Source organism: Doryrhamphus excisus, chromosome 8, assembly GCF_030265055.1.
Source record: "Doryrhamphus excisus isolate RoL2022-K1 chromosome 8, RoL_Dexc_1.0, whole genome shotgun sequence".
Lineage (NCBI taxonomy): Eukaryota > Metazoa > Chordata > Actinopteri > Syngnathiformes > Syngnathidae > Doryrhamphus > Doryrhamphus excisus.
Window position 1 is genome coordinate 3,345,316 of NC_080473.1, and position 26,036 is coordinate 3,371,351.

The 26,036-nt window shown below is 46.2% G+C and overlaps 2 protein-coding genes across 3 annotated transcripts; one reads left to right on the forward strand and one right to left on the reverse strand.

The window, feature by feature from the left end:
• Positions 1 to 146: 146 nt before the first annotated feature.
• Positions 147 to 15,040, forward strand: si:ch211-137a8.4 (retinitis pigmentosa 1-like 1 protein). Its single transcript, XM_058079621.1, has 4 exons — positions 147 to 296; positions 9,847 to 11,295; positions 11,943 to 12,410; positions 14,591 to 15,040. The coding sequence occupies exons 2-4, from the start codon at positions 10,038 to 10,040 to the stop codon at positions 14,611 to 14,613; spliced, it is 1,749 nt and encodes a 582-aa protein (XP_057935604.1). The 5' UTR covers positions 147 to 296; positions 9,847 to 10,037; the 3' UTR covers positions 14,614 to 15,040.
• A 2,730-nt stretch (positions 15,041 to 17,770) lies between these two features.
• Positions 17,771 to 25,746, reverse strand: zgc:162698 (Transmembrane protein 87A-like). 2 transcript variants are annotated; one of them, XM_058079619.1, is made up of 21 exons: positions 25,498 to 25,746; positions 25,228 to 25,300; positions 25,056 to 25,150; positions 24,859 to 24,978; positions 24,746 to 24,793; positions 23,778 to 23,837; positions 23,637 to 23,699; positions 23,436 to 23,577; positions 23,297 to 23,358; positions 22,941 to 23,124; positions 22,772 to 22,871; positions 22,611 to 22,704; positions 22,036 to 22,106; positions 21,779 to 21,885; positions 21,654 to 21,712; positions 21,485 to 21,588; positions 20,343 to 20,428; positions 20,161 to 20,222; positions 19,978 to 20,030; positions 19,868 to 19,898; positions 17,771 to 18,434 (listed from the first exon to the last, which is right to left on the reverse strand). In XM_058079619.1, the coding sequence occupies exons 1-21, from the start codon at positions 25,651 to 25,653 to the stop codon at positions 18,393 to 18,395; spliced, it is 1,812 nt and encodes a 603-aa protein (XP_057935602.1). In that variant the 5' UTR covers positions 25,654 to 25,746; the 3' UTR covers positions 17,771 to 18,392. The 2 variants fall into 2 exon arrangements, with proteins under 2 accessions (XP_057935602.1, XP_057935601.1); XM_058079618.1 differs by lacking the exon at positions 22,036 to 22,106 and adding an exon at positions 22,336 to 22,415 and having other exon boundaries at positions 17,776 to 18,434.
• Positions 25,747 to 26,036: the final 290 nt, after the last annotated feature.

Genomic DNA, 26,036 nt, shown 5'->3' on the forward strand with positions numbered 1-26,036 from the left:
CATAGGAGAAGGTGTCCCATGCACGCGTGTTAGACTTGCTGATGTCCTGCTGTGAGACCCCTCACGCCCATTAGGACACTGAGAGACATTTTTGCGGGGGGGGGGGGGGGGGCGTACACGCAGGGAGGGGGAGGAGAGAGCGAGCGTTAGAGGGGGGGGGGTGAGAGAGGGAGACAGAGACAGAGAGACAGAGACAGAGGGAGAGAGAGGACGTCTAGGAGGATTTCTCGGCGGTGTCGTCTTGTCTTTTGCAGCTTATTATCTTTGTGCACACGGATTTACACGCACGGAAGGAGGTTAGTTTCTCATTTTATTTTTCCTTTTTCTTTTCCAATGCTTATTCCCAGACCCATGCACGCGACCATTTAGCGGAGTAGGAGGGTGTCGTGGGGGGGGGGGGGGGGGGCAGGTGAGGCTACAGGTCCTTGTGATGTTTAATGGCGACCAACGTGCACGAAGCGGGAAGCTTCTAGAAGACTCCGTCGCTGCAGAAGACCTTCTGGTGGTCCACTGATGCCCACAGGGGCTTTTTGGCGCGGGCGACGGAAGGGCACAATGGGGGTGGGGAGTGGAGGTGGTGGTGGTGGTGAGGGGGGGGGGGGGGTTGTCTGGCAAAACGTGTGTTTGTGCGTGTGCGTGTGTGCAGGGAGCACAGAGTGGATGCTTTTCTTGTCCATCCTGCACGTGTGGGTCTGTCATACATGCGCGTGCGTGTCTATGTGTGTTAGCGGCAGCGTGTGCACGAGGCAGCTGAAATCCCGCACACGCATGAACTTGTCTGCGCGCCTCGACAACAAAATGCAACCCCCCCAGAAAAAAACCCCTCAAAAAAAGAATGAAGCCAAAAATGACACCCCGTGTGCGCGCACAAAGACTGAGCGATGCAAAGGGGGGCGGGGAGACATGTGTGTGTGTGTGTGTTGGGGGGGTTGACGCGTTGGGGGGGGGGGTCTCAGCCATTTTCTATCAAGCAGACAAACATGTTGAAATATGATTTATCTTATTACTATATATGTTATAATTGTTTGATGCTCTAGGGTCATGGGGGGCGTCATGAAGCCCCCCCCTCCCACACACACACACACACACACAATAGACAAGGAGGCTGCTTGTTGGGAATTTGGCGCTTCACTTGTTTTGTTCAATGACAAATTCACTGAGAACCCCCCAACCCCCTTCCACATACTTCCCGCCCATTTTGTGCCCACCATCACTTGTATTTGTACTATTTGTAGTATTAGTACTAGTTGTAGTACTTGTGTTGTATTGCTGTGCTGCATGTGTTGTGCGAGCAGCAGTGATGGAAGTTCTCCAATGACTTCATGAGCATCGTTCATTGACATCCAAACACATCGTCGCCATGTTAGAAGTTGCTTTGCCCCCGAAATGGAGGGAAGGGGAGAGGGGTGTGTGTGGAAATGGGGGGGCGGGGGCTGATTAGAAATGCAAATTCTCTCTTCAGCAGGCTGGAGCACCTGCTGTGTCTAGCATGACCCCCTCCCCACGTTAGAATGATTTGCACACTCTTTAAAGACTTCAAAACAAAAGATGAACTTCTACATGACTTGAGGACACAAGGACACAAGGAAAAATGTGAGTGAAGGAAGCAAATGAGGAAATGTGGACTTTGTCAATAGAAGACGTCATTAGATGTTGTGGTCACACATTAGCTTAGCATCAGAGTTCTGACCTGGAAGTAGGTGTCTCAGGTGTCTCTTGGTGGCAGAAGAGGGGTCTGCCAGATGATCGCCAGGTCGGTTTCAGCCAATCACAGCACAAGAAGGAGAAACATTAGCAAAGCAGCAGCAGAAAGTTAATAAATGTTCAATGGATAACATGGTACCTACTTTGTTTTTTCATCTTCTTCTTCATGAGAAACACAAAGTATTAGCAGCATATGTTCGTGCAACATTGTTTGTGTCCAAGTCATCCCGTGAGAGAATGAGAGAACATGAAGCAGCATAAGACAACACATGAGAGAATACATGGCAACATGAGAGAACATTAGCCAACATCAGAGAACACATGACAACATGCGAGAATAAGGTTTGTGTTTGGAATGGGGATGCAGATGAATGAATCAGTGGATGAGTGTGATGAGGCATGACATGAGACGACTTAAGGAGAGCACAAGAGAACATGAGACAACATGAGAGAATGAGGTTTGTGTTTGGAATGAGGATGCAGACGGATGAGTCAGACGACATGAGAGGGTGTCTCATGCTATCCTCTCATGTCTTCTCATGTTCTCTTGTGTTGTCTTGTCTCATGTCGTGCCTCATCACACACATCCACTGACTCATCCGTCTGCATCCTCATTCCAAACACAAACCTCATTCTCTCATGTTGTCTCATGTCTCAAGTGAAAATGACACAGCAGCAGACACCATTAGAGACCGCAATGAGAACAAGGGAACATGAGACAGCATGATACGCCACAAGACAGCGTGAGAGTGAGAGAATATGAGACAACATAAGAGACCATGAGAGAGGTACATCAATTGAGAAATGTGAGGGGATAATGAGAAGGGTTGTGTTTGGAATGAGGACGCAGACGGATGAGTCGGTGGATGTGTGTGATGAGGCATGGCATGAGACAACTTAAGACAGTACAAGAGAACACAGCATGAGACAACATTAGAGACCACGATGAGAACAAGAGAACATGAGACCGCATGATACGCCACAAGACAATGTGAGAGAATATGAGACACCATGAGAGAGGTACATCAAATGAGAAATGTGAAGGGTTAATGAGAAAGTGTTTATTTGGAAGGAGGATGCATGAGAGTGAGAGGATATGAGACAACATAAGAGACCATGAGAGAGGTACATCAAATGAGAAATGTGAGGGGATAACGAGAATGAGTTTGGAATGAGGACGCAGACAGATGAGTTGGCAGATGTGTGTATGAGACATGACAGCATGAGAGAATGCAAGAGAAAATGACAGCATGAGAAAACACAACAGAACATGAGAAAGCATGACACGGCAGGGGAGGGCATGGGACAGAGTGAAAGAATATGAGACAACATCAGAGACCATGAGACGTGAGAGGAGGCTAATGAGAAGGTATTTGTACGGAATAAGGATGTAGACAGATGAGCCGGTGGATGTTTGTGATGAGCAGCATGAGGAGTGATGTTGGAGGAAGATGGCGCCTGTGGCAGGAGGACAAGGGCAAGATTGTTGAGGAGATGAGGAGTGAGGTTGAGTAGAATGAGAAGGTGGATGACACCACGCTGTGGAGCAATCACGTTTGAGGAGAGATGAAGATGTTGGACAAAGTGATGAAGGACATGTTGGAGGTCATCAAACACTCAGATACAAAATGAAAAGATGAGAAAATGAGAACATGCTGTTCTAGTGTGTTGTGTTGACATTTCTTTCATCGCAGGTTAGTATCCCTGACATGAGAAAGTACTAGTCCTAAACTTTGATGGTTAGGTGATGATTGACAGCATGTGATAGAATGATTGACTGACTGGATGCAGCCACTTGGCCATCACCGACTCCTAAGAAATGATGAACCTTCACCTCTGGAAACCATGAATGACGTCTTGACAGATGAAAATGTCATGTGCTGCACGTGCCCACGTTCAGCCAGCAGACGTGAGGAGGATGAGTTGAGATGTAGAGATTATTTGAGCAGGAAAAAGCTGCACAGACTTATGAGATAACATCCAAAGGGTATTAAGCTACAGACACTAGCGTAGCCATGGATCAAATATTTAGCCTCCAAATCAGCCTTTTCCCCTTCACTCTCACTGTGCATGTGCTCCCCCACCCCCTCCTGCTGCTGGCTGGAGAAAACAGGGTCAGGCTGGAGGAGAGAGAAGCGAGAGCGAGCACATGATGGGCAGATAAAGGATGGTCTGTGTCTGAGGAAGAGGAGGATGAAAGGACATGAAGGGGCCTCTCTGTTGAAGGAGCAAGCTGAGGCTCTATAGAAGACTCCCATGGTGCCTTCAGCTGGCAACCCATAATAGCACGTCGCTATGGACACTGCTCCTTTCACTGCACGCTGCTGACCACCACAGTCCCACCCACCAACCTCCTCAACACCTTCTTCTTCTCCATTATGTTGTCATCATTGTCGTCATGTTGAATGACTCAAGTAAATCCTGTTACCACGGCAACACACCGCGGGGCTGTAGCGTTGTCGGTTTACGCCGCAACCACGTGACATGAACCGCAGCCAAAAGTTTCACATACAGACGACAACGTCAAAATGCACAGGGGGAAAAGAAGTTAAAGCGGTGGAATATGCATGCCAGGCCAACAGGCGGTCACATTACACCTGCTCTTCTACAGCCTTCAACAGAAAAGAAAGACAGTCAAACATTGCCTTGTCGGCATGATGGAATCATTGTGTATTGTAGTTGTGGTATAGGTGTGTTGTCATGTTGCAGTCCTGTTGTAGTCATGTTGGAATCGTTTTGTATTGTAGTTGTGTTGTAGTTGTAGGTGTGTTGTAGGAATGTATTGCAGTGGTGGTGTAGTCGTGTGGTGTTGCAGTTTTGTTATAGTTGCAGCTGTGTGGTATTGCAGTTTTTGTTGTAGATGTGTTGTAGTTGTGCTGTATTGCAGGTGTAGTTTTAGGTGTGTTGTAGTTGTGTTGTACTGCAGTTGTATAGGCATTTTGTTGTTGTGATGTGTTGCAGTCGCAGGTGTGTTGTATTGTAGTTGTGTTGTGGTTGTCGTCTTGTTATAGTTGTTCTGCGTTGCAGTTGTGTCGTAGTCATGCTGCAGTCTTTTGTACTGCAGTTGTGTTGTGTTGTAGTTGTGTGGTATTGTATTTATGTTGTAGTTATAGGTGTGATGTAGTTGTGCTGTACAGCAGCTGTGCTGTAGTTGGTGTGTTGTATTGCAGGTGTAGTTTAAGATGCGTTGTTGGTTGTGTTGTAGTTGTAGTAGTGTGTCGTAATCATGCATTGTACTTGTGTTGTAGTATGTGTTGAAGTCATGTTGTATTGTAGTTGTGCTGTAATCGTATTGTAGTTGTGCTGTGTGTAGTAGTCGTGCTGTATTGTAATCATGTTGTATTGTAGTTGTGTTGTAGTGTAGGTATGTTGTAATCGTATTGTATTGTAGTTGTGTTGTAGTGTAGGTATGTTGTAATCGTGTTGTATTGTAGTTGTGTTGGTGTGTAGCAGTCGTGCTGCATTGTAATCATGTTGTATAGTAGTTGTCTTATAGCGTATCTGTGTTGCCGTCATGCTCTATTGTAGTTGTGTTGTAGTTGTTGGTGTGTAGTTGTCGTCATTAGCTGGCAGGTTTGTTTTGGTGCTCGATGGCAGCTCTAACGAAGGCCAACGTAAACAATCCTGTTTAGGGACAGTTAATTGATTAACGAGGTGTGTGGTGCTAAACTTGGACTCTTCTCACATGAACAGAAACCAGTGGGTCCACGGTCGTCCTTCCAGAGGTTTCCATCCAAGCATCACAGCAGCAGGACGATGATGATGATGATGATGATGATGACAATGTTGACACTGATAATGATGATGATGACGTACTTCACGTGGCAACCTGGGCGAGCGTTGCGTGCGGTCTGTGTTGATCCACTGATGGATTTAACTGGCTTGCTTGTAGTGTCATCTTCACCGCAGCCTGCGCGGCAAATCCGCTTTCCTCTTGACCTGCAACACTGAAGGGTCAGAGGTCAGGGGCCAAGGTGGGTCGCCCTCAGGTTGCAGTGCGGCCTGGCCCGCAAACAACAGCACTGGAAGTTGTTGCGTTTCCAAAGATAATCCTGAAATAGAAACAGGAAGTGAGGAGTTTGACATGCGGGCCAAATGGGTCGCTTCTTATCAAAAGCTGATTCATCACCATGACAACCAGGCCTGTACTTTTTATTGGCACATTCTCCATTTTGAGTGATGCTGCCAACCGAATGGCGCCCCCTAGTGAAGCACGAGGCATATGACGAAGGCAGCACGAGAGGTCCTGAAACAGTCAAGCCGAGACGTGAACCCATTTGAAATTGGCTGCTCTCCTGGCGCTGGATTAGAGCAGCGCTTAAAGCCGCCACACTAAAAGGTCCGACCTTCCCTGCGAGGGCGGGAAGCTGCTGGAGCGCGGCGCCTCTAATCCATCGCAATGACAACAACAACAACTACAACGACGACGACAAGAAGGACACCTCAGTCTACAGTTGTGCTTCAATTCGCCCACTTATGAACTTACACTTCACACACTTACCAGAAATGGCAATCACAATACTGACCTACTCCTTTCTAATTGTAATTTAAACAAACAAAACACGGGCATTCAACTATTGAGGGTGGTTAGGATAGCTGATTATTGGCATAAAAATGAGAAATCGGATCACAAGTGAGACCTCATCAAACTGCATCGTGCTCCACAGAACAACAAGCTCTGTAAGTAGGTTTTGCCTTCAATTTTCAACATTCATTCATTCATTCATTTTCTACCGCTTTTCCTCACGAGGGTCGCGGGGGTGCTGGAGCCTATCCCAGCTCTCCTCAGGCGAGAGGCGGGGTACACCCTGGACTGGTCGCCAGCCAATCACAGGGCACATATAGACAAACAACCATTCACACTCACATTCATACCTATGGACAATTTGGAGTCGCCAATTAACCTAGCATGTTTTTTGGAATGTGGGAGTACCCGGAGAAAACCCACACATGCACAGGGAGAACATGCAAACTCCACACAGAGATGGCCGAGGGTGGAATTGAACCCTGGTCTCCTAGCTGTGAGGTCTGCTCGACCGCCGCGCCGCCCCAATTTTCAACAATCTAATGTAATTTTAAACATTCGTCTTTTGTGCCAAAGAGGAAGCAGAAAGCCAAAATAAGAGCACAAAACATGACACACAGTGAAAACTATTCATTTAGTCATTCATTTTCTACCGCTTTTCCTCACGAGGGTCGCGGGGGTGCTGGAGCCTATCCCAGCTGTCTTTGGGCGAGAGGCGGGGTACACCCTGGACTGGTCGCCAGCCAAACTAAGGAAAACCAAAACTAAAGTCCAACCTGTTGAGTACTGCTGGCACACTGCATGGTCTTGTGCTTCCCAACCCTAACAGATGTGGAAGGTATTGGCATTTCACACAGAACCCAGCCATGCTTCTATCACAATACTGACAAGAACAATTGCTTCCAATACAACACGGCGGCTCATACACTAACTCAGTCGTGTCAGCAGGCAGTGGGAAAGTCTGTAATCATCATTCATTGATTTTGTACTGCTTATCCTCACGAGGGTCGCGGGGGTGCTGGAGCCTATCCCAGCTGTCTTCGGGCGAGTGGCGATACACACATATATCACAGGGCACATATAGACAAACAATCATTCACACTCACATTCATACCTATGGACAATTTGGAGTCGCCAATTAACCTAGCATGTTTTTGGAATGTGGGAGGAAACCGGAGTACCCGGAGAAAACCCACGCATGCACGGGGATAACATGCAAACGCCACACAGAGCTGGCCAAGGGTGGAATCGAACTTCGGTCTCCTAGTTGTGTAGCCTGCGCGCTAACCACTCGGTCGTCGTACAGCCTGTAATCATCATCATCATTATTAAAACAGTAATATCACTTCCAAAAAGTAATTTCTTTACCTTCATCCAGACTTGTACTTCCTGTTTGCATCATCATCATATTTTCCTTTGAAGCAGAAAAAAATGTGGATTTGTGAGACTTTAGAAGTTTACTTACTAGTTTGTCTTTATACGGGACTTGAACAGCGAAGCTCGTGCTGTGGACCACCGCTGTGCAATGATTGGATGGTGTGTGTATAGAAATGTTCTGCAGTAGGCACCAGTCATAGTCCACGTTTGAATTGAAAGAAATATATGTGACTCACCGGTGTGCGAGTCCAAACCGATTCTGGTCCATTTAACTTGTGTGTGAAATGTCGCCGTCTCAGTCATTAGTCTGCTGAGTTTTGAGGAGGCGTGTGTATTAGCCGTAGAGCCTTCCTGCCCCAGTGGAGACACTCTCCTGCAGGCCCGGTCCATTTAACCTGGTCTCATGACTTTTATGACAGGACGCTGCCGCCACTCAGCCCTTCCACATTCCAAATTTCACCTGGAAGGTCAGCTAAATGTCACCTTCAGGGGACTTTCTGTTGGGAACGCTTGTTCTGCATCAGTCTATCAAAGCGGTCCTCTGTACTCCTCAGGAGTTTGTTTCACGTGTGTTGCCTGTCAGTCATGTGTCAGCTTTTCTTCTCCTTCGGCAACCTGCAGAGACTGACACTGATAAAGTGATACAACGATGATAAAGCACACAAAGCGAGAAGGGGGGCGCGCATGAAGCTCGCGTGTGGACTGTTGGGACTATTTGGACGTGTGGTGGATGAATTATTCAAGTCAAACACTTGCCATCATGGCCGCCTTCACTCGGCACAACAACATAACAAAACCACTATATCCTTTACGTGAACATAATGCATATTTGTTCATCTATCCATGCCAGCGATGTAGAAATTAAATATTCTTCCACTAGACGACAAAAAGGTACATAACCTGTGTATCCACTTGTTGCCACTCATACATTTGTTTGGTGGTGTGCCGTGACATTTTTCTAATGTCAAATGTGTACCTTGGCTCAATAAAGGTTGGGGCAAACTTTGTCGACAGCATTTGACATTTTGTCAACTGTTAAAGACCATTGAGTGGATTCTAACTGTCGTGTGTGTGTGCACTATGAAGACATCCATCAAATCAACAGACATCCTGACCTCTACTCCAGAGTAACGCTTGTCAACAATAAAACGTCCTTTTAGAAGAACGAGAAAACGACAACACAGCGGCGCCTTGGTTTTTGTTATTCGTGCGTTCCGAGGTTTGATGAAAACCAAGGCAATTTTGCTAATTTTGAAATAATGTAGATCGAATTAATCTGTTGCAGACACCCAAAAGGATTACAGTAGAAAAAAACAATGAGAAATACTTTGCACGGCGGTCGAGTGGTTAGCACACAGACCTCACAGCTAGGAGACCCTCAATCAGTCTCTGTGTGGAGTTTGCACCTTCTCCCCGTGCATGCGTGGGTTTTCACCGGGTACTCCGGTTTACTCCCACATTCCAAAAACATGCTAGGTTCATTGGCGACTCCATATTGTCCATAGGTATGAATGTGAGTGTAAATGGTTGTTTGTCTATATGTGCCCTGTGATTGGCTGGCCACCAGTCCAGGGTGTACACTTTGCTCCAAGACAGCTGGGATAGGCTCCAGCACCCCGCAATGCTTGTGAGGATAAGTGGTAGAAAATGAATGAATGACAAATGGATAGATGAACCTCACTGTTGTGGACTTTCCGCGCATTCTGTTAAAATGGAATTCAATAGTGTTTCTCAACTCCTTTAACAAACTTTCTTTGACCCCATGGCGGTTATTTAGCAGTCCCATTTCATGAAATTGCACAGACAATGAGTTAGCAGCATGTATGGTGCTTTGTTTGGTCCGTACAAAAATCTTAGACGAAAACCGAGGTTTGAGTGCAATCACTTTGAGGATGTACGACAGCTGAGACGTCCACCTGCGGTTCTGGTGTGAGATCCAATATGGCAGCCAGTCTGGATCACGTCATGTTAGTCTTCACGGCTCTCTCTTGGTGCTCCCTCACTCACCCACCTGATGCTGTCTCCACCCGAATCCCTCAGAGAATATCTAAACGTGTGCTTGCCTCAGTGACTCACCGTCATTGACGTGCTGACTCATTCATGGAGTCCGCCCGTGTGTGTGTGTGTGTGTGTGTGTGTGAGAGCGCGACACACCTGGAGAAAGTCCAGTCAATCAGAAAAACTCCCCCCTGCTTGTCTCCCTCTGTTAACTCCTTCTACCTTTCTCTGCTGCTCCACAGGAGTCGGGAGGATTAGTAGGATGCTGAGTAGCTTCCTTCCACACCAGTCTTCTCCATGCCACTTTCCATGAGCTGAGAGCGCCACCTAGCGGGAGGAACCAATCAGCTGAAAGAGAGGAACAGGAGTGTAGAAGGCCAGGGAAGGAAAGAACGAACAAACCTTTTGTTGCGGTTTCTTCCCTCTTTCGGAAATGGCGGCGACCGAAGCCGATGCGGCACCCGCGGTCCAGGAAGATGGGAAAAGTGCAGAGAGCAAACAGCCGGAGGCAGAGCAAGCGACCAATCAGGTGAACTCGGAGAGCACCAACAACGAGCTGCCAGACAAAGATGGCGCAGCCGTCAACAGCGAGGTTGTCCCCAACAAAGACACTGTCAATAATGACACAGCGGCAGAGGAGGCGGCAGAGGCCGGTGGCGAGGAGGAGGCCGGAGCATCGAGCGGTGAAACGGCAGCTCCTCAGAGCGCAGAGAGTGCGGAGCACAAGACTTCCTTCTTGGACTCCTTCCTGAACAAGAGTGGGCTGGGCAAGGTGATGGCGTCCAGAAAAAAGAAGGAGCCTACTGTCCCAGCAGGAGGCGGGGAGGAGAGCACCGCCGAGGGGGCAGAGAAAGAGGGAGAGGAGGTAGCCGCGGCTGAGGGAGGAGCAGAAGGAGGTGCTGAGGGGGAGGCGGTGGCAAATGGAGAGAAGGAGGAGGAGAAGAAGGAGGAAGAAAAGAAAGGCAAAGTGTCTTCAGTAGGAGAGCTGATCAGGAGGCCTGTGGCAAAGATCTTTTCCCATCGCAGCTCCGCCACTCTTGAAGCTCCCAAACGGTCCAAGTCCCTAGACCGCCTGGAGGACCCACAGGCACTCAACGCCTCCACAGAGGAGGGAGCAGCTGCAGCTGGAGAAGGTGTGGAAGGAGCGGAAGGAGCAGAGGCTGAGCAGAAGGCTTCCTCCTCGGCCGCCTCCTCCAAGCATATGAAGCGCTGGCATTCCTTCAAAAAGCTGATGGCCCACAAAGCACACAAGAGGAGCAGTGGGGAGGAGAGCGGGGAAGGAGCAGAAGGAGGCGGCGACTCCTCCACGTTGGACTCCAAGGAGTCGGGCCAAAAGAGGTGGAAGCTCAAACGCTCCTGGACCTTCCAGGGCATCAAGAGGGACACCTCCATGGTCGGCATCAGCTCCAAGACCAGGAGCTCGGATAAGCCGGAGGAGGCTCTGGACACAGAGGAAGCCAAGGCTGACGAGGCTGAGGGCGAGGGAGGGGCCGAGGAGGCCAAGACTGACGGCGGCGAGGAGAAGACTGAGGGAAGCGAGGAGGAAAAAGTGGCAGGAGGAGCAACGGTGACGCAACACGCCAATGAGATCTGGACCTCCTTCAAGAAGCGCGTCATCCCCAAGTCCAAGCGTGCCAACACAGAGTGTCCCCCAAGCGGGGAGGACGACGTCACTGCAGCCCCTGCCTCAGGTGAGACCCTACAACTTCATGAACCTCTTGTCAAAGTTCAGCAGGCGTTTTAGTTCTTTTGGAAAACTTACATGTAAAAAGTATATAAGCAGAAATCTTGGCAGATTTGGGGTGCTTTGGTGGCACCAACTCCAAGAACTTTTGTCAGATCTCGGCAGATCTTGGCTGTAGAACCACTTTCCAACTTCCATCAAATATACCAGACAGCATGCAAGAAGAAGAAGAAGACGACCCTTTCATTATCAAGCGCAGGCATGATCACGTGGTGGAAGGTTGTGGAGCCTTTCATCACTGAAGGTCATCTCCATCACCGTGAGGCAATCCCATATCTTCACAGTCAGGAAGCCAACAAGGCTCACCCCCGCAGTGAGCTTCCATGTTACTGATAAGATCACCAAACAAGAGTCAAGAAGCTGATTAGTCACGTTGGACACTTACAAGTTCCTCACTAACGTTCATTGTTACAACACACAAATTGTTTACTCTTAAGTTGCTTGAAAGCCTCATTTCCATCCCGCAGTGGTTCACTCATGTAGGGCGGAGCTTAAAGACACAGCTGTGCACCGCTTGTTGGTCACACAATGGTTATGTCTACGTTACAATGGAATATTTGTGTTGTGATTGACTTTATTCTGCCTTGCAAACAGGCGAGGACGGCGCAACAGACGAGGGAAAAGAAGGAAAGTCAGCGAAGGCCAAACGGTCCCACTTCGGCCGGGCGGTGTCCCTCAAGAACTTCATCTTGCGAAAAGGCAAGTCCACCAGTGTGGACCTGGGCGACGCCACCAAGGAGGAGGAAGAGGAAGCTGCAGAGGGCGCAGCTACCGCCACCACTGAAACCACTGAGGAGACCAACGACAAAGACGAGAAGAGTGGCGGTGAGAAGGAGGTGGAGAAGGAGGCGGAGAAGGAAGTGGAGCAGACGCCGAGTGAAGCTCCTGTGACCAACGGCGAGAATGGCTGTTCCAACGGTTCGGCGGAGGAGAACGGCACGCAGCACGAGGAGGAGGAGGTGGAGGAGAAGAGCAGCCCCCTGAAGAAGAGCAAGGAGGTGGGAGGAGCCAAGGAGGAGGCCAACGCCAAGGTCATCAATGCCACGGCGCCCGTCAACAGCGGTGAGTTAGGTCACGCCCACCTGGACTCTGACGAGCTCGGCGGTGGAGAGGAGGAAGCTAACAAGAGACTGGCGCTAACAAACATTAGCAGTGAGCTAGGGGAGGAGGAAGAGGAGATGAGGAAGCGAGAGCTGCGAGATGCGGCGGTGGCCATCGTGCGCACCGTGATGTCGGCGGCCGCCCATCAGTTAGAGCGGGAGCCGTGCGTCGCTCTGAACGGCTGCCACGGCGCTGCCTCCACATGCTAGCATGCTAACACGCACACACGTCCACACACGTGAGCACGTAGCCGGTTAGCTTAGCACGACCAGCTAACCGAGTGAACCCTTTCAAACCAAAAGGCTTCATTATGCTACACCAGCCAAAAAAAAAGCTAACCTCCCACACCATTTTTTAAAGCACATAATTTCTGTCGCCATTGCTGAGCGCCACTTTTAAATCCGCGAAAAAAAAAACAATGGAGCAAAAAACGATTTTTTCCATATTTCCTGGCACCATGACAAGCATTGCCAGATGTCCAACAACCCATGGAGGGAAATTGCCAAAACTACCGCTTCAGTTGCTATTGTTCGCAATTACTACACAGGAAACTAAACAGCTAGTCATATAGGGCTGTGGTTACTCGCTCTCAGGAAAAAAACAAAGCCCTCAGCCCCCACTGAGGAGTTATAACAGAATCAAGACGCCATCAGAAGCGCTGGCGTAGTGACTACACTGTAGCATAACGAAGCCTAAGCGTGGTCACACCCTGCATGTGAAAGGCTCCATGTTTGCTCGTCACTTTTTTTTATTTGATGTTTACACCACACAGCATTTAAGCTCGTCCAGGGTTGTCCAGTGTGGCGTGTGGGGCATTTGCGGCCCTCAGATGCTGTTTTTAGTGACCTGTGGCATATACTAAATTATTTTAAAAATTAGAAAAAAAGCAGAAAGTACAGTAATCCCTCATCACGTTGTGCTTTGAATTTCATGGCTTCAAAATAGTATTATTAAATCAGTTTCATGGATGACTACGGCTTATTATTAGTTTAAAAAATAATGTATTGTTTCCCAAATTAAGCATTTTCCATCCAAAATTTGCTAAATGAACTAAAATACAAATATAAGGCATTCAGAAGATGCATTCAGAAGATGCATTCAAAGATGCGATCGTATGTACTATTCTACAGTGGTCACTAGGTGTCAGTAATGTGCCGGTAATGTTTGCTGAGACACACAAACACCAGACTTGATCACCAGAACAAAAGGATTTCATTGCAGGTTAATGATCGCCCAACAGGCACCATAATCCCTATCATAGGCTACTGTTGCAGCTGTAACCCACGGCAAGCTAAACCTCACTGGGAACCCCAGACGTCACTTCCTGTTCGCCACTCACTCAGCTCCCTTAGCACCAGAAAACACATTTAAAGACACATATTTACCATACGGGGTAGACAAAATAAGACATGAGTGTAATGGTAACTATGGGGGTGTTATTTCATGTCTAGAGGGCTCTAATAATATTTAAAAAAAACATATTTATAAGGACGTAAACGGGTTATCTGTGCGCTAACAATAAAAATACCATATAAAGTTATCGCAGAAATTCACTCATCCGGGTCAGGTCTGGACCCAATGAACTGCGATAAACGAGGGATTACTCTATAAACGGATGCATATCAACAAATTTGAACACCATGCAAAAATATACTTCAATTACAACACAAACAGTTAATTTTTTACAGCGTAGAAATTTCACTGTAGTGAATCGATACAATAGAAACAGAGTTACTGAAATCCGAATAAGTGAAATATAAAATCATTAGATGCATGTATATACACACACGTATATGTATATATCTATACATATACTGTACATATGTGTATATACACACACACACACACACACACACACAACTTCTTAGCATATCTACATTACATTGCTTTAAGCCCGTTTGTAAAATGTAAATAAAGTGGCCCCCGCGTCCTTTTGGTCTTTTTGAGGGTGTTCGGGACAATGTTGAGGGGCAAAAAAAAGGGAGCGCTTGCTATGTGATGATGTCATGCTTTTTGAACCGCACAATGAGGTTTGCACTAAAGCACACCTTTTACCATGTCTGTCTATAATTTATTATTATTATTATCATTATTCTTTTTAATGCTTGTTCTTTTCGATGTCTTCTGTTATCATTCACCAGACAAAAAGGCGGGAAACGTGTGAGGCCACAAAGAGGATTAGAACTGCCCGGGATTCGCTGAGCAAGGAGCTCTGAGCCCCGCCCCCTCCCCCCTCCTTCTCAAATCCTCCTTCCTAACCACTCCCGACTCCCCCCACCCCCACACCACCATCACCGCCACCACCACCTCCCCGATTCCATCCCTCCTCCCTCCCAAATAAAGGAGTAATCACGTGTTAACAGATCGCCATGGTGACGAGGAGCGGGCGGCAGCGAGAGTTCATGTGAACAAAAAATAAATAAAAATAAACACTCAGAAAGCAATAATTCACCCACCCTCCTCCATCATTGGCACACACACACACACACTGTTTCTCCTGTTTTCTCTGCTTGTTTGTGTGTGACATTTTCTATTGTCTACGAGAGAAGAAAACAATGCGGAAATGTAAAGTTGAAAAAAAAACAAACAAACATTCCAACCCCTTTATCCCCGCCACCCCCTGTCTATACCGAGCCCTGATTGGTGGATTTAAATTGACATAAAAATAAGAAAAAAAAAGACTGTTAGTTTTATATTGACAGCCGTTTTGCTTTGTAGTCCCTCCCCCCCACAAGCCCAGCACCCCTCCATCCAAGTAGATATGAAGGTCCAACAGGACTCCAGTAAATAGACTGCTCCAGTATATAGACCGCCCCGAAGACTGCACCCCCCCTCCCCCAGCAACACTGCAATGTCTCCAGCTGTGTATTCAATGTTTTAGACTGTCGTGTGGTGGACAAAACTATGATTGATTCTTCTGTCTTATTTTGTAAGAGCACATCCTGTCACTGTCATGAATCACTCTCATCACCATGATGACTATGATGATGAAGATGATGATGATGTTTTGTTGGTCCAGTTTTCACGTCTGCTAGCAAATTGTCAAGAAAAAAAAAACAAACAAATAGTACAATAAAGACTAAAATCTAACAACTAAACTCACTGTGGCTTCTCTTTTGGTCAGCATGGTGGAGTGCCAGCAGGGGTGGGGTTGGTGGGATGGGGGGGGGTTGAGCCTTTGGCTGCGACGCTATTGGGTGCTCATTAATCCGTGTATCGATAATCTCATCCTTTTACGTAACAGTCACAATAATAGCACATTTCTTTGTATTCAAATAGACGAGCGTGTGTGCGCCCCCTCCACACACACATAGAGGTGCTAACAGTTGGTGTGTTCAAATTAGGAAACAAAGAAAAAGGTTCAAAAACATAACATTTATGTTTAAATATTAAGTAGGGCTGTCATAAACAGCATGCTTACTGCGGTAGCTCATTTATATTCACAAATTACGTTTTTCTGGCGTAATTAACGAATATGCATCATGGCAAGCCACGGATCTCTGTGTCGCTCCCCACAGAGTCACACTGAGTCTGATGCTCTTTTCTAACTTTATTCTGACCTGAACATACATCAACGCCAATGCAAATCCAACACCAAATACAGTGGTATGAAAATCAAGATCATGTTGTAGATCCTCCCCGTGCATGCGTGGGTTTTCTCCGGGTACTCCGGTTTCCTCCCACATTCCAAAAACATGCTAGGTTAATTGGCGACTCCAAATTGTCCATAGGTATGAATGTGAGTGTGAATGGTTGTTTGTCTATATGTGCCCTGTGATTGGCTGGTGACCAGTCCAGGGTGTAACCCGCCTCTCGCCCGAAGACAGCTGGGCTAGGCTCCAGCACCCCCGCAACCCTCGTGAGGAAAAAGCGGTAGAAAATGAATGAATGAATGTTGTAGATCTTTAGAGATGGCCTGTGGGTTGAGTTTGAATTTTGCTCAACATTTTCAAGATTTATGTGAGAGATGAACACGTCTTTCTATTTTCTGTGTGTTCTGAAGATATAAAATCAGACAAAAACAAACATCCCATTACTGTAGGTATAGGACAAACTTATTTTGCCTATAAAGTCGTCTGAAACGTGCCAACAACAACGAGCTGTCTGGATTTATCCGTTTTTATATTGTTAGAATGCACAGAAAAGAGAATGTGTTCATGTCTCACATCAGGATTGCGGGTGATTTCCAAAATGTCCCAAAAAAGTGCATTTTTCCTTGAAATGTTCTGTTAATTTGGCGCTGTTAATACATACAAAAATATACACAGTATGCTCCTTCTTTCAACAAAAAACTGTAAAAATGGGCATATTTTAGATGTAGTGTGGTAAGGTGATTAATCATGATTAATTAATTTGAAAACGGTGATTAATCTGATTAAATAATCATTTGACAGACATAATTTAAATACAACGGTTGGTGTTATGAGTTAATAGTATCGATATTTCAGTTTTTCCATCTTAACATTGTGCCATTTTGATCACTTTTTTGGGGTTTGTTGTTAACTCGATGTCCAGCGCGACTCTTAAAGGGGACCTATAAATGTTGTTTTATTCTCATGTTAAACGGTGCCAAACTAATGTGGTTTGCTCATTTGGAAATGAGCCCTGAAAGACGTTTGGGATGGCTGTGAACGCTCGGCTTCAATGCGGAGGAGTAGCTGTTCCACACCGAGTAGCTCCCGGATGACCTTATCTCTCAGGGAGAGCCCAGCCACCCGGTAGAGAAAAGTCATTTCGGCTGCTTGTCCCCGCATCTTTTCGGTCACTACCCAAAGCTCATAACTATAGGTCAAACACTGCCTACTAGCGTTTTGACAGGGAATTGCAAGTCACAGAGTGACAGTGCTACAACAGGATGAAACACACCTCATTATACCCTTTAATTATAAGCGTCCAAGATGAAAGGACTGTCAAGCACACTAACACACATCACACGACTCACCGCCGCCCCCTGCAGGCACAGTGGAGGTCTTCATCCTGCCCATGCGCGTGAAGACGACGTTGGCCCGTGTGGCGTTTGCAGCCAGCAGCAACTGTGAAAACGTTAACAAAAAAAAACAAGCATGATTGTTGAAGCTCTTTTTCACACTTGTTCGCCAACGAAAAATCTTTTCTCACCTTCTTTGGCGTCTTTGCTCCACTTCTTCTACAACTTCAAGACCATCCATCACCAAGTTGTCCATATTTGACCAAATGAACACTGCAAAACTCCCAAGGTCACACAAGTGTAGAGTGTGTCGGATGGAGGATGCTGTCATCAGCAAAGATTTTTATCATCGGTCATTGGTGTCATGATAACCACGATGGAAACACGAACAAGTGTCACACATCCACAACAACGTCTGGGATGGATATTCTATGTAAATAAAAGGTTTATACAAATATGAGATACAGTAGATATAAATCGGTAAAATATGCCGATTGTAAACATTGACAGATGTAGATACAAATACGTTTGTATTTTTCTTTTACTAAGGGAAATCCAACGCCCCCTGGTTTGGGGAGTCAAATCTTAATGTTGAGGAGCAAAGGTCTTGTAAAAAAAAAAAATTGATCACTCATCAATCTTAATGAAAGAATCTTACATTTTTATAAAGACACAATCAAACCATCAACAGTCCAAACAAAACCCAAAAGAGAGGAAAGGGAACGTGTACACACGCGCACAAAAAGACAACAGTGTGGGTGCTGCTCCCATGGCAACAGTGGACACAAATGACACTTTTTTTTTTTACAAGTACACAGATGTCAAAATACACCGTCTATAAGCGTGTGTGTGTGTGTCCACGTAAATAAATACAAAGATTTTTAAAAAGCCACGGTGAGTGTTTGTCCAATTGATGCTTACAAAGCTCATAAAGTTGGAGATGAATCACACGTCACTGCTTCCTATTGCCTCATCCCTCTCTCTCTCTGTCTCTCTCTCTCCCCACCCAAAGCACCTCACTCCATCTTGGACATCTCAAACTTGGTGGTCTTGGTTTCCTGCCAGACAAAAACAAGACGTAACAATTACAGTAAACTTTTGCCGTTTTACAACACGCAGGGCTCTAAAGGCAAGCCAAACTTGGCAGCATAAAAACAATCAATGTGAAACTTCAGCTCAGCGAGCATCTCGTGGATCGGCTCCACACGTCTTTTCATTTTTACTGTGTTTTTTTGCCAGATGGCAGAGACCACAGATTCTTATGGGAATAGAATTGGATGATTTTAAAGTATAGAATTGATGGAAAATGGCTACTCGGTGGCGCTCTGGGGAGTTGTACACAAGTGTAAGCCATTGTGGCCTATTTTATTATTAATAGTGGTAATGATGTTAACAATAATGATGAGAAGAGCTGGGGTGTTTTCGTTACTTAATTTTATTTTAATTTTATTGAATTGTAATAGAATATTCATTCATTCATTTTCTACCGCTTTTTCCTCACGAGGGTCGCGGGGGGTGCTGGAGCCTATCCCAGCTGTCTTCGGGCGAGAGGCGGGGTACACCCTGGACTGGTCGCCAGCCAATCACAGGGCACATTGTAATAGAATATATGAAATTTAATTTTTGATTAACATGTGAAGCACAAATAAAATTAAATTTCATTAAAAATGTCATTTTAAATTTAAATTAATTTAAATAAATAACAAAATGGTGCTGCACTTTGGACAAGTGGTTAGCATGTAGGCCACACATTCGGCAACTCCATAGCAATTGTCCATAGGTATGAATGTGAGTGTGAATGGTTGTTTGTCTATATGTGCCCTGTGATTGGCTGGCTACCAGTCCAGGGTGTACCCCGCCTCTTGGCCAAAGACAGCTGGGATAGGCTCCAGCATACCCGACCCTAGTGAGGACAAGGGGCATAGAAAACGGTCCATAGGCACTCTGAACTATGGTGGCCTATTAGGGAACAACTTAAATTGTCAGAGGACCTGCTCAAGTAAAACAAAAAACAAAGAAAAAAAGCAAAGTTTCTGATGTAATTGATTAAACAGCCAAATCAATTCATTTTACCACGTCCCTGTTCCTTCTCCATTAAATGTGGGTTGTTTTATCATACTGTAACTTTATGATACAGTGGTTAAACTTCTTTTCACACTTGCATAACATTGCCTCTACACTGAGTGCGGGAACACAGATGATATCTATCATCTCAGAGCATGTAGGGAATGTGTTTGTTTTTTTCTTCTTTGTTCCTGTTGCCATCTTTTGAAAGCGGAGTCGCGTGAGCGTGAGCAGCTTACGTAAGACACGCTTTACATAAGAGACATGCTGTTGCACTCGCTGGGAATCGTGGGTCAGATCTTGCGTGGAACTTTGAATGAACATGCTCATCAGCAACACACTCCAACCACAGCAACCATGGCAACAGATGTGTGGACATTGTCTTGCTTTGTAAATAAATGCTGACAAATGTTCTTCTGTGACTCACCTCGTCCGAGTCCAGCAGGGGGGGCAGGGCGCTGTGTAGAGGAAGACATGACATGACCATCGCGATCGACACACCAAAGCATCGCACAAACACACCACGTGACCACTTACACGTCAGCCATGGATGACGGGATGTTCTCCTCCACCCATTTGAGGTCCTCATCCTGAAGAGAGAACACACTGGTCACTTCATTAGGGACACTGCCTAGCGAGCACCAGTATCACACTGACGACCGTTTCTACTATTTTGACCTGTGATGTAACCGACACAGCTGAATGGTTGTAACTATTTACCACTTTGTTGGCCTTGGCTGCACCGTTGGTGTCATTCTTCATGCCCCTCATCTTCATGCCCTCTGCAGACACACAGGTGGACGAAACAACCGCACCCAAAAGAAGCAGGCAAGGCAAGACAAGACGTTGGCGTCAGTAAACATCGTGAGGCACAGATGAGGAATGCAACATTAATGTCTGACCAAAAGCTTCATTCATCATAGGCTCCTCCTCATCGTCGTCCTCCTCATCGCTCTCTTCATTGTCAATCAGAGGGCTGAAAGCGTACCTGGGACACACACACACACACACGTCAGTGCTTCCAACTGGACTGCAATTGATTTGTGGCAAAAACATGCAAAGCAAAACAAATGGTTAGAAATACCAATTAACTTATGTAATACAACAATCAAGATGGTGCCACCTGTTAATGCACAACAGCTTCTGGTTGAGAGAAGCAATACAGTAATCCCTAGTTTATCACAGCTAGTTACTAGTTCTGCAATTTTTGCATAATAGAATTATACTTTCTTAGTTTGAGCATGGAAAACCTTTTTATGACTTTCTAATTACGTTTTGTAACATTATCAGAGACCTCTAAATATGAAATAACACCCCTATAGTCACATTCCACTCATATTACAGTAGTAGTTGCAGGATAATTCAAATGTGCAATAAAAGTCTGTCATGTCGGCAATGAAATCTGGAGCGTGTCTCTCTCACGGAACATTACAGTAACAATACTGACACCTAGTAGAATACTACATATCATGCACGGCTTTGAATGAGTCTTCAGAATGGCTTACCTATGTATTTAAAAAGGGACCTATTTTGCTTTTTCCACTTTTCTGACTTTTTCATATGCATATGTTTTTTTACTAATAGAGGGCCGTATTCAACCACAAAACAGCACGATCAATCAACCAATTGGTGAGGGATTACTGTACGTGCTTTCATGTTTCATGTGTCTCCAAAAGTGTCCAATAAGACCACAAAAACGTGCCAGTTGTTTTCTTGAAAAACAGAATAATGAAGGGATACTGAATACCAAACAGTCGCAAAACATAGCGATCCCTCCTGCTACGTCGTCTTATTCTCTGGCAGATCGGATGTGTATGAGGTGCGTTAAGAAGCACAGTTACGCTGCCATCTACTGTATGCAGTTGGAACGATAAGCCATGTTCACAGACATGTATCAATGTCCCATTGTATCGTTTTTATGAGCGAGAGCAGACAGGTAGAGCTAAATAAATTTGTGGCGAGCTGTAACAAATAAATGAATGTATGGAGAAATACTGGACCTGAGAGTAAAAAAATCAGCAGTGCCATGGACATGCTTGCTCACCTCTGATTATTGGCTGACGGTCGCCATAGGAACATGATGGCCAATAGGATGATGGAGAAGAGAAAGCGCCAGAAAGCGTCATCAATCCAAAGCTCGCGCCAGTCCTACACAGTCACATTTTAACAACAAATCAAATCTACTTTTCACGCATTTATTCTAAGATACTTACAGACTGACATTTGGACATCTTGAAGGTCTTGGTGGTCCAAATGATGAAGATGACTGACGCTGGAAAACACATAAGATCTTTACCAGAGTAGCTCTGGCACACGCACAACAGTGACGAGGTCATACCGATGACAGCAAAGATGAGCGTGTTGGTGAAATGTCTGTAAAGCGACAGCTTGACGATGTTCCTCCTTAGCCGGAGCAGCTTCATGGTCTGAGCCAGACTCACAAAGATGTGAACACACAGTCAAGGAAGGTAATAAGTCCATGTTGTGTTAGTCTGCTGTTTTTACACACTTCCTAAAATTGGCAAAGCCAGGTTCAGAGGTCAAGTGGGGAAGCAACCAGGAGAGACCTAAGTGGCAAGGGGTGCAGTAGCGGATATCCACCAGCAGAGGGTAGAGTCAAGCAGGGCCAGGGGCACAGCAGCCAGAAGAAGTACATCACCTTCAGCCTACAAGAACAAAGACAAACCAGGAGTGGACAGGACATGGACATCGGTAAGAGGACGAGAAGGTGGAATGTGGAGTGAAAAGAAACAAGGACGACAACGCAAACAGAGAAAAACAAGGGAAGAGAGACGGCAAATGCTGACAGTATCGACATCAAAGAATTAATAATCATCAATCATGGTTGAAATACTCTGGCGCCCTCTGCTGGTGACAGAATGCACATTAAAGGATATCCACCAGAACACACAGGAGTCTGTGAAGGCGAGCACAATGTCACAAAACAGTCTGGTGCTGGTGTTGTTGCCTCGATCCTGGGGGAGACACAGCTTTCTCTTGAGACATAACAACTGGACGGATAAGCCCCGCCTCCTCAGCTATGTCTCAAGTAGCCAGGGTGTCTCAAAATGTCAACATCACCATGTATGGTGCGGTCATTTTAACAAAAAAAATTGACCAATGAGCTTAAAAGCTCACGATGAAGTCCAAATCCAACAAATCCAACTTACGGCACTGACTCGTAGGACGCCTTCAACAACAGAAAAGATCAAGTAGAGCAGGCCAACACCAACCACGCGGTGAAGCAGCGCACCCAGTCTTGGCCTAACACATACACACACAATCACGTTAATTCCAAGTGTGTTATTAGGAGTGTTCAAGACCGACGTACTTGACAATGCCATATCCCAGACTGGCGATGATCACCAACACACGGGCCAGCGTCCTCTTGACGGCAGAGAGCACCTCAGCAAACACTACCGCCCCGTGGACTGCAGGAGGAAGAACAACAGCTGTAGTCGGCCTGCTGAGCCGCGCCATGTTGGCGTGTGCGCACCTACCAGACACGCCGTCGTATCTGATGCTCTGAAACTCGGCATAGAAGACGGCTTTCTCCAACATTCCCAGGAAGATGACTCCTCCGATCCAGAACTGAATCCTCAGCAGGTCCCTCCAGTAGCACGCGGACAGGATCAACCACAGGAGCGCCAGTAGTACGTAGACGATGCACATGACCATGTAGAACTGGAACAGCAAGAGTTGTCGTTTGACTTTTTCATCTTGTTTTGTTATCCAGTGCTTATAAACTTAATAAAGTTTTATGGTGGCCACAGTTTGACCCCAGAAATGACATTTCCATATAAGTCATAAATGTAAAGACGGCTAGTAGATGACAATAAATCAATAGTGTTCTTACCAGCATGAGCGGCCATTCAGCGGCTGAGATGAAGTCATGAGGCCCTTTCATGCTCACTTGAACTGTGTATAAAACAAAAAGACTCAACATTCACACACTTGAAGCTTAGGAGCGTGCATGTACGTGTATGTCTACTAACGCTGGAGACTCCAGTGTGGTGGGGTGTGGGCGGGGTCGGGCGCTTGGCTCTTCTCTTTGACTTCTCTGATGTGGACAATGAACATGTACGGTCCGTCCTCCCAACTCTCGGCCACCGCGTCAAAGTGAGTGTGCCCACGATCCTGCGTTCATGTGTAAGGTGAGATGAGATGATAAAACTTGATGAGGATGAGATACGGACCTGTTTAGCAGGAAGGTCTGCATCTCCTGCGGGAGTCTTCTTCTCCTTTTCATTTTCAGCGGGCTGCAGGAGGAACACACAATCGTTTTTAGACACTTCATTGCGGAGCTAAAAGTTCACGACCTTGTCGGACACTCTGACCTTTGGTTTTGGTGACTCGGCCTCTCTCCGCCTCCTACCTGAGATCTGCTCTGTGACAGGCTGAAAGTGATCACAGGACAGCTGAGTGCCGACAGTGCCGAGGGTTTGAATCTCCATTTTACATGTTCTCTCAGTAGTTACATGGGTTTTCTTAGGCACAGGATAAGCGGTGGGTTTTCTCTGGGTACTCCGGTTTCCTCCCACATTCCAAAAACATGCTAGGTTAATTGGCGACTCCAAATTGTCCATAAGTATGAATGTGAGTGTGAATGCTTGTTTGTCTATATGTGCCCTGTGATTGGCTGGCCACCAGTCCAGGGTGTACCCTGCCTCTCGCCCAAAGACAGCTGGGATTGGCTCCAGCATACCCAACCCTAGTGAAGATAAGGGGCATAGAAAATGGTCCATAAGCACTTGGAACTATGGTGGCCAATTAGGGACCAATTGCGATTGTATAGAAAATGGATGGATAGATATAAATAAACCGCCCAGCCCTATTACAAATTCATTCATTTTCTACCGCTTATCCTCACGAGGGTCGCGGGGGTGCTGGAGCCCATCCCAGCTGTCTTCGGGCAAGAGGCGGGGTACACAGCTGGACTGGTGGCCAGCCAATCACAGGGCACATATAGACAAACAACCATTCACACTCACATTCATACCTATGGACAATTTGGAGTCGCCAATTAACCTAGCATGTTTTTGGAATGTGGGAGGAAACCGGACCTATTACAAATGTTGATACAAAATTGGAGGAGAAAGTCATAGCCAAACTAGCAGGAGGGTTTTTAGTAAGGGACATGGGGCAAGAAATATGACATTCTCATGGGCGTAGCAGTTACTTGTGGATTCACTTGTAGGCTCGGAATGTAACCCCTGTGAAAAGTGAGGATCCAATGTATAGGTTGATGCATGCTAAGTAAGTTAAGCCGTGTAGCACCATTGTGAACAACTTGTGCAAGTCTTACTTGCACTTCAGTCAGTCGTCTCTTTGTGTCATACACTTCGAGGCCCAACTGTGAAGAGAAAATCTTAATCAACAAGCACATGTCCATTGAGTGTGTGTTTATGCCAGTCTGACTTTATTGGGGTCAAGATGAGGCTGGCAGGTGATGAGGGGGTACTGGTGGAACATGTAGAACCCACTTCCTCCTCTGGATTTGACCTCTGTTGAGCGGAAGTAACTTTCTGCTTGTATTGCCTACACACAAACACACACAGTTATAAAACACAAAAGAGCACATTCCGTTGTCTTTATATTAAAATTGTGTGTTGTACGTCGAGACTGAAGACTTCATCATAGCAGCGGGAGTTCCTCAGGTACCATGAAATGTTCAAGTGGACCGCAGAGGAAGCGTTGCAGTTCCCTGCCACTGACACGCCCACGCACAGAGACAACGGTGAAATCAGACAATGGTGGTGAGTTTGGTCCAACTGAGACGTGACTTACATTTGACATGGATAACGCTGCTGTTGAAGAGAGTTTTTGCGAAGACAAAATACTTGTGTGTCTTCAAAGTATCCTGAAAGGAAACATTACAGCACATGAACAACCCAATGCAGTTGTCACGTCAAATTCTGATAAATGCAAGTCAAAGCGTCCTTGTGGTTCTTGTAGAAACACAACGAGAACAATTCTAACAGAACCTGAGTGGTGTTACAGTACCGCGATATTATTGATTTAACTTTATATGTCGTCACTGTAAACAGGGAAGCTCACACTGTCGACGTCCAGGACCCATTTCCCCGGTTCGGACACAGCGCTGGTCGGTCTATTTAGTCCTGTCAAGACCAGCAGGAGAACCGTCCAGGTCCACAACGCCGCCCTTGTCCAGTTCGGACCTGCAGAGTCCGCCATGAGGGCAGGAATTTTCATTCAAAAGAGCCAACGTGACACAACTGAAGTGACTTGTTGGAGCCTTTCCACTTCCTGTTTCCGTGTACGCGCCTGAGAGGCGCAAGGCATTGTGGGAATTGAGTCTGTAAGCCGAAGTACAATACGTTCACTTGTACATCACTATCACTTGCTTTGATAAATTTAGACTTAAACGCCATATGGAGGTTTAAATGACGTTTAAAACGCAGAGACGCATTATTAAATATTAATGGTTTGTATTTATGGATATTTCACTGCGATCGTGTGAAATTCAATGTTTTTGTAGTTGGTCAAAGTGGCCAGTAGAGGGCAAACCTTAATGGGCTTGTATGCAGCTGGGGGGTGAAAACACTAGCTCCATTTATGAGCTTTTAGGGTTGGGT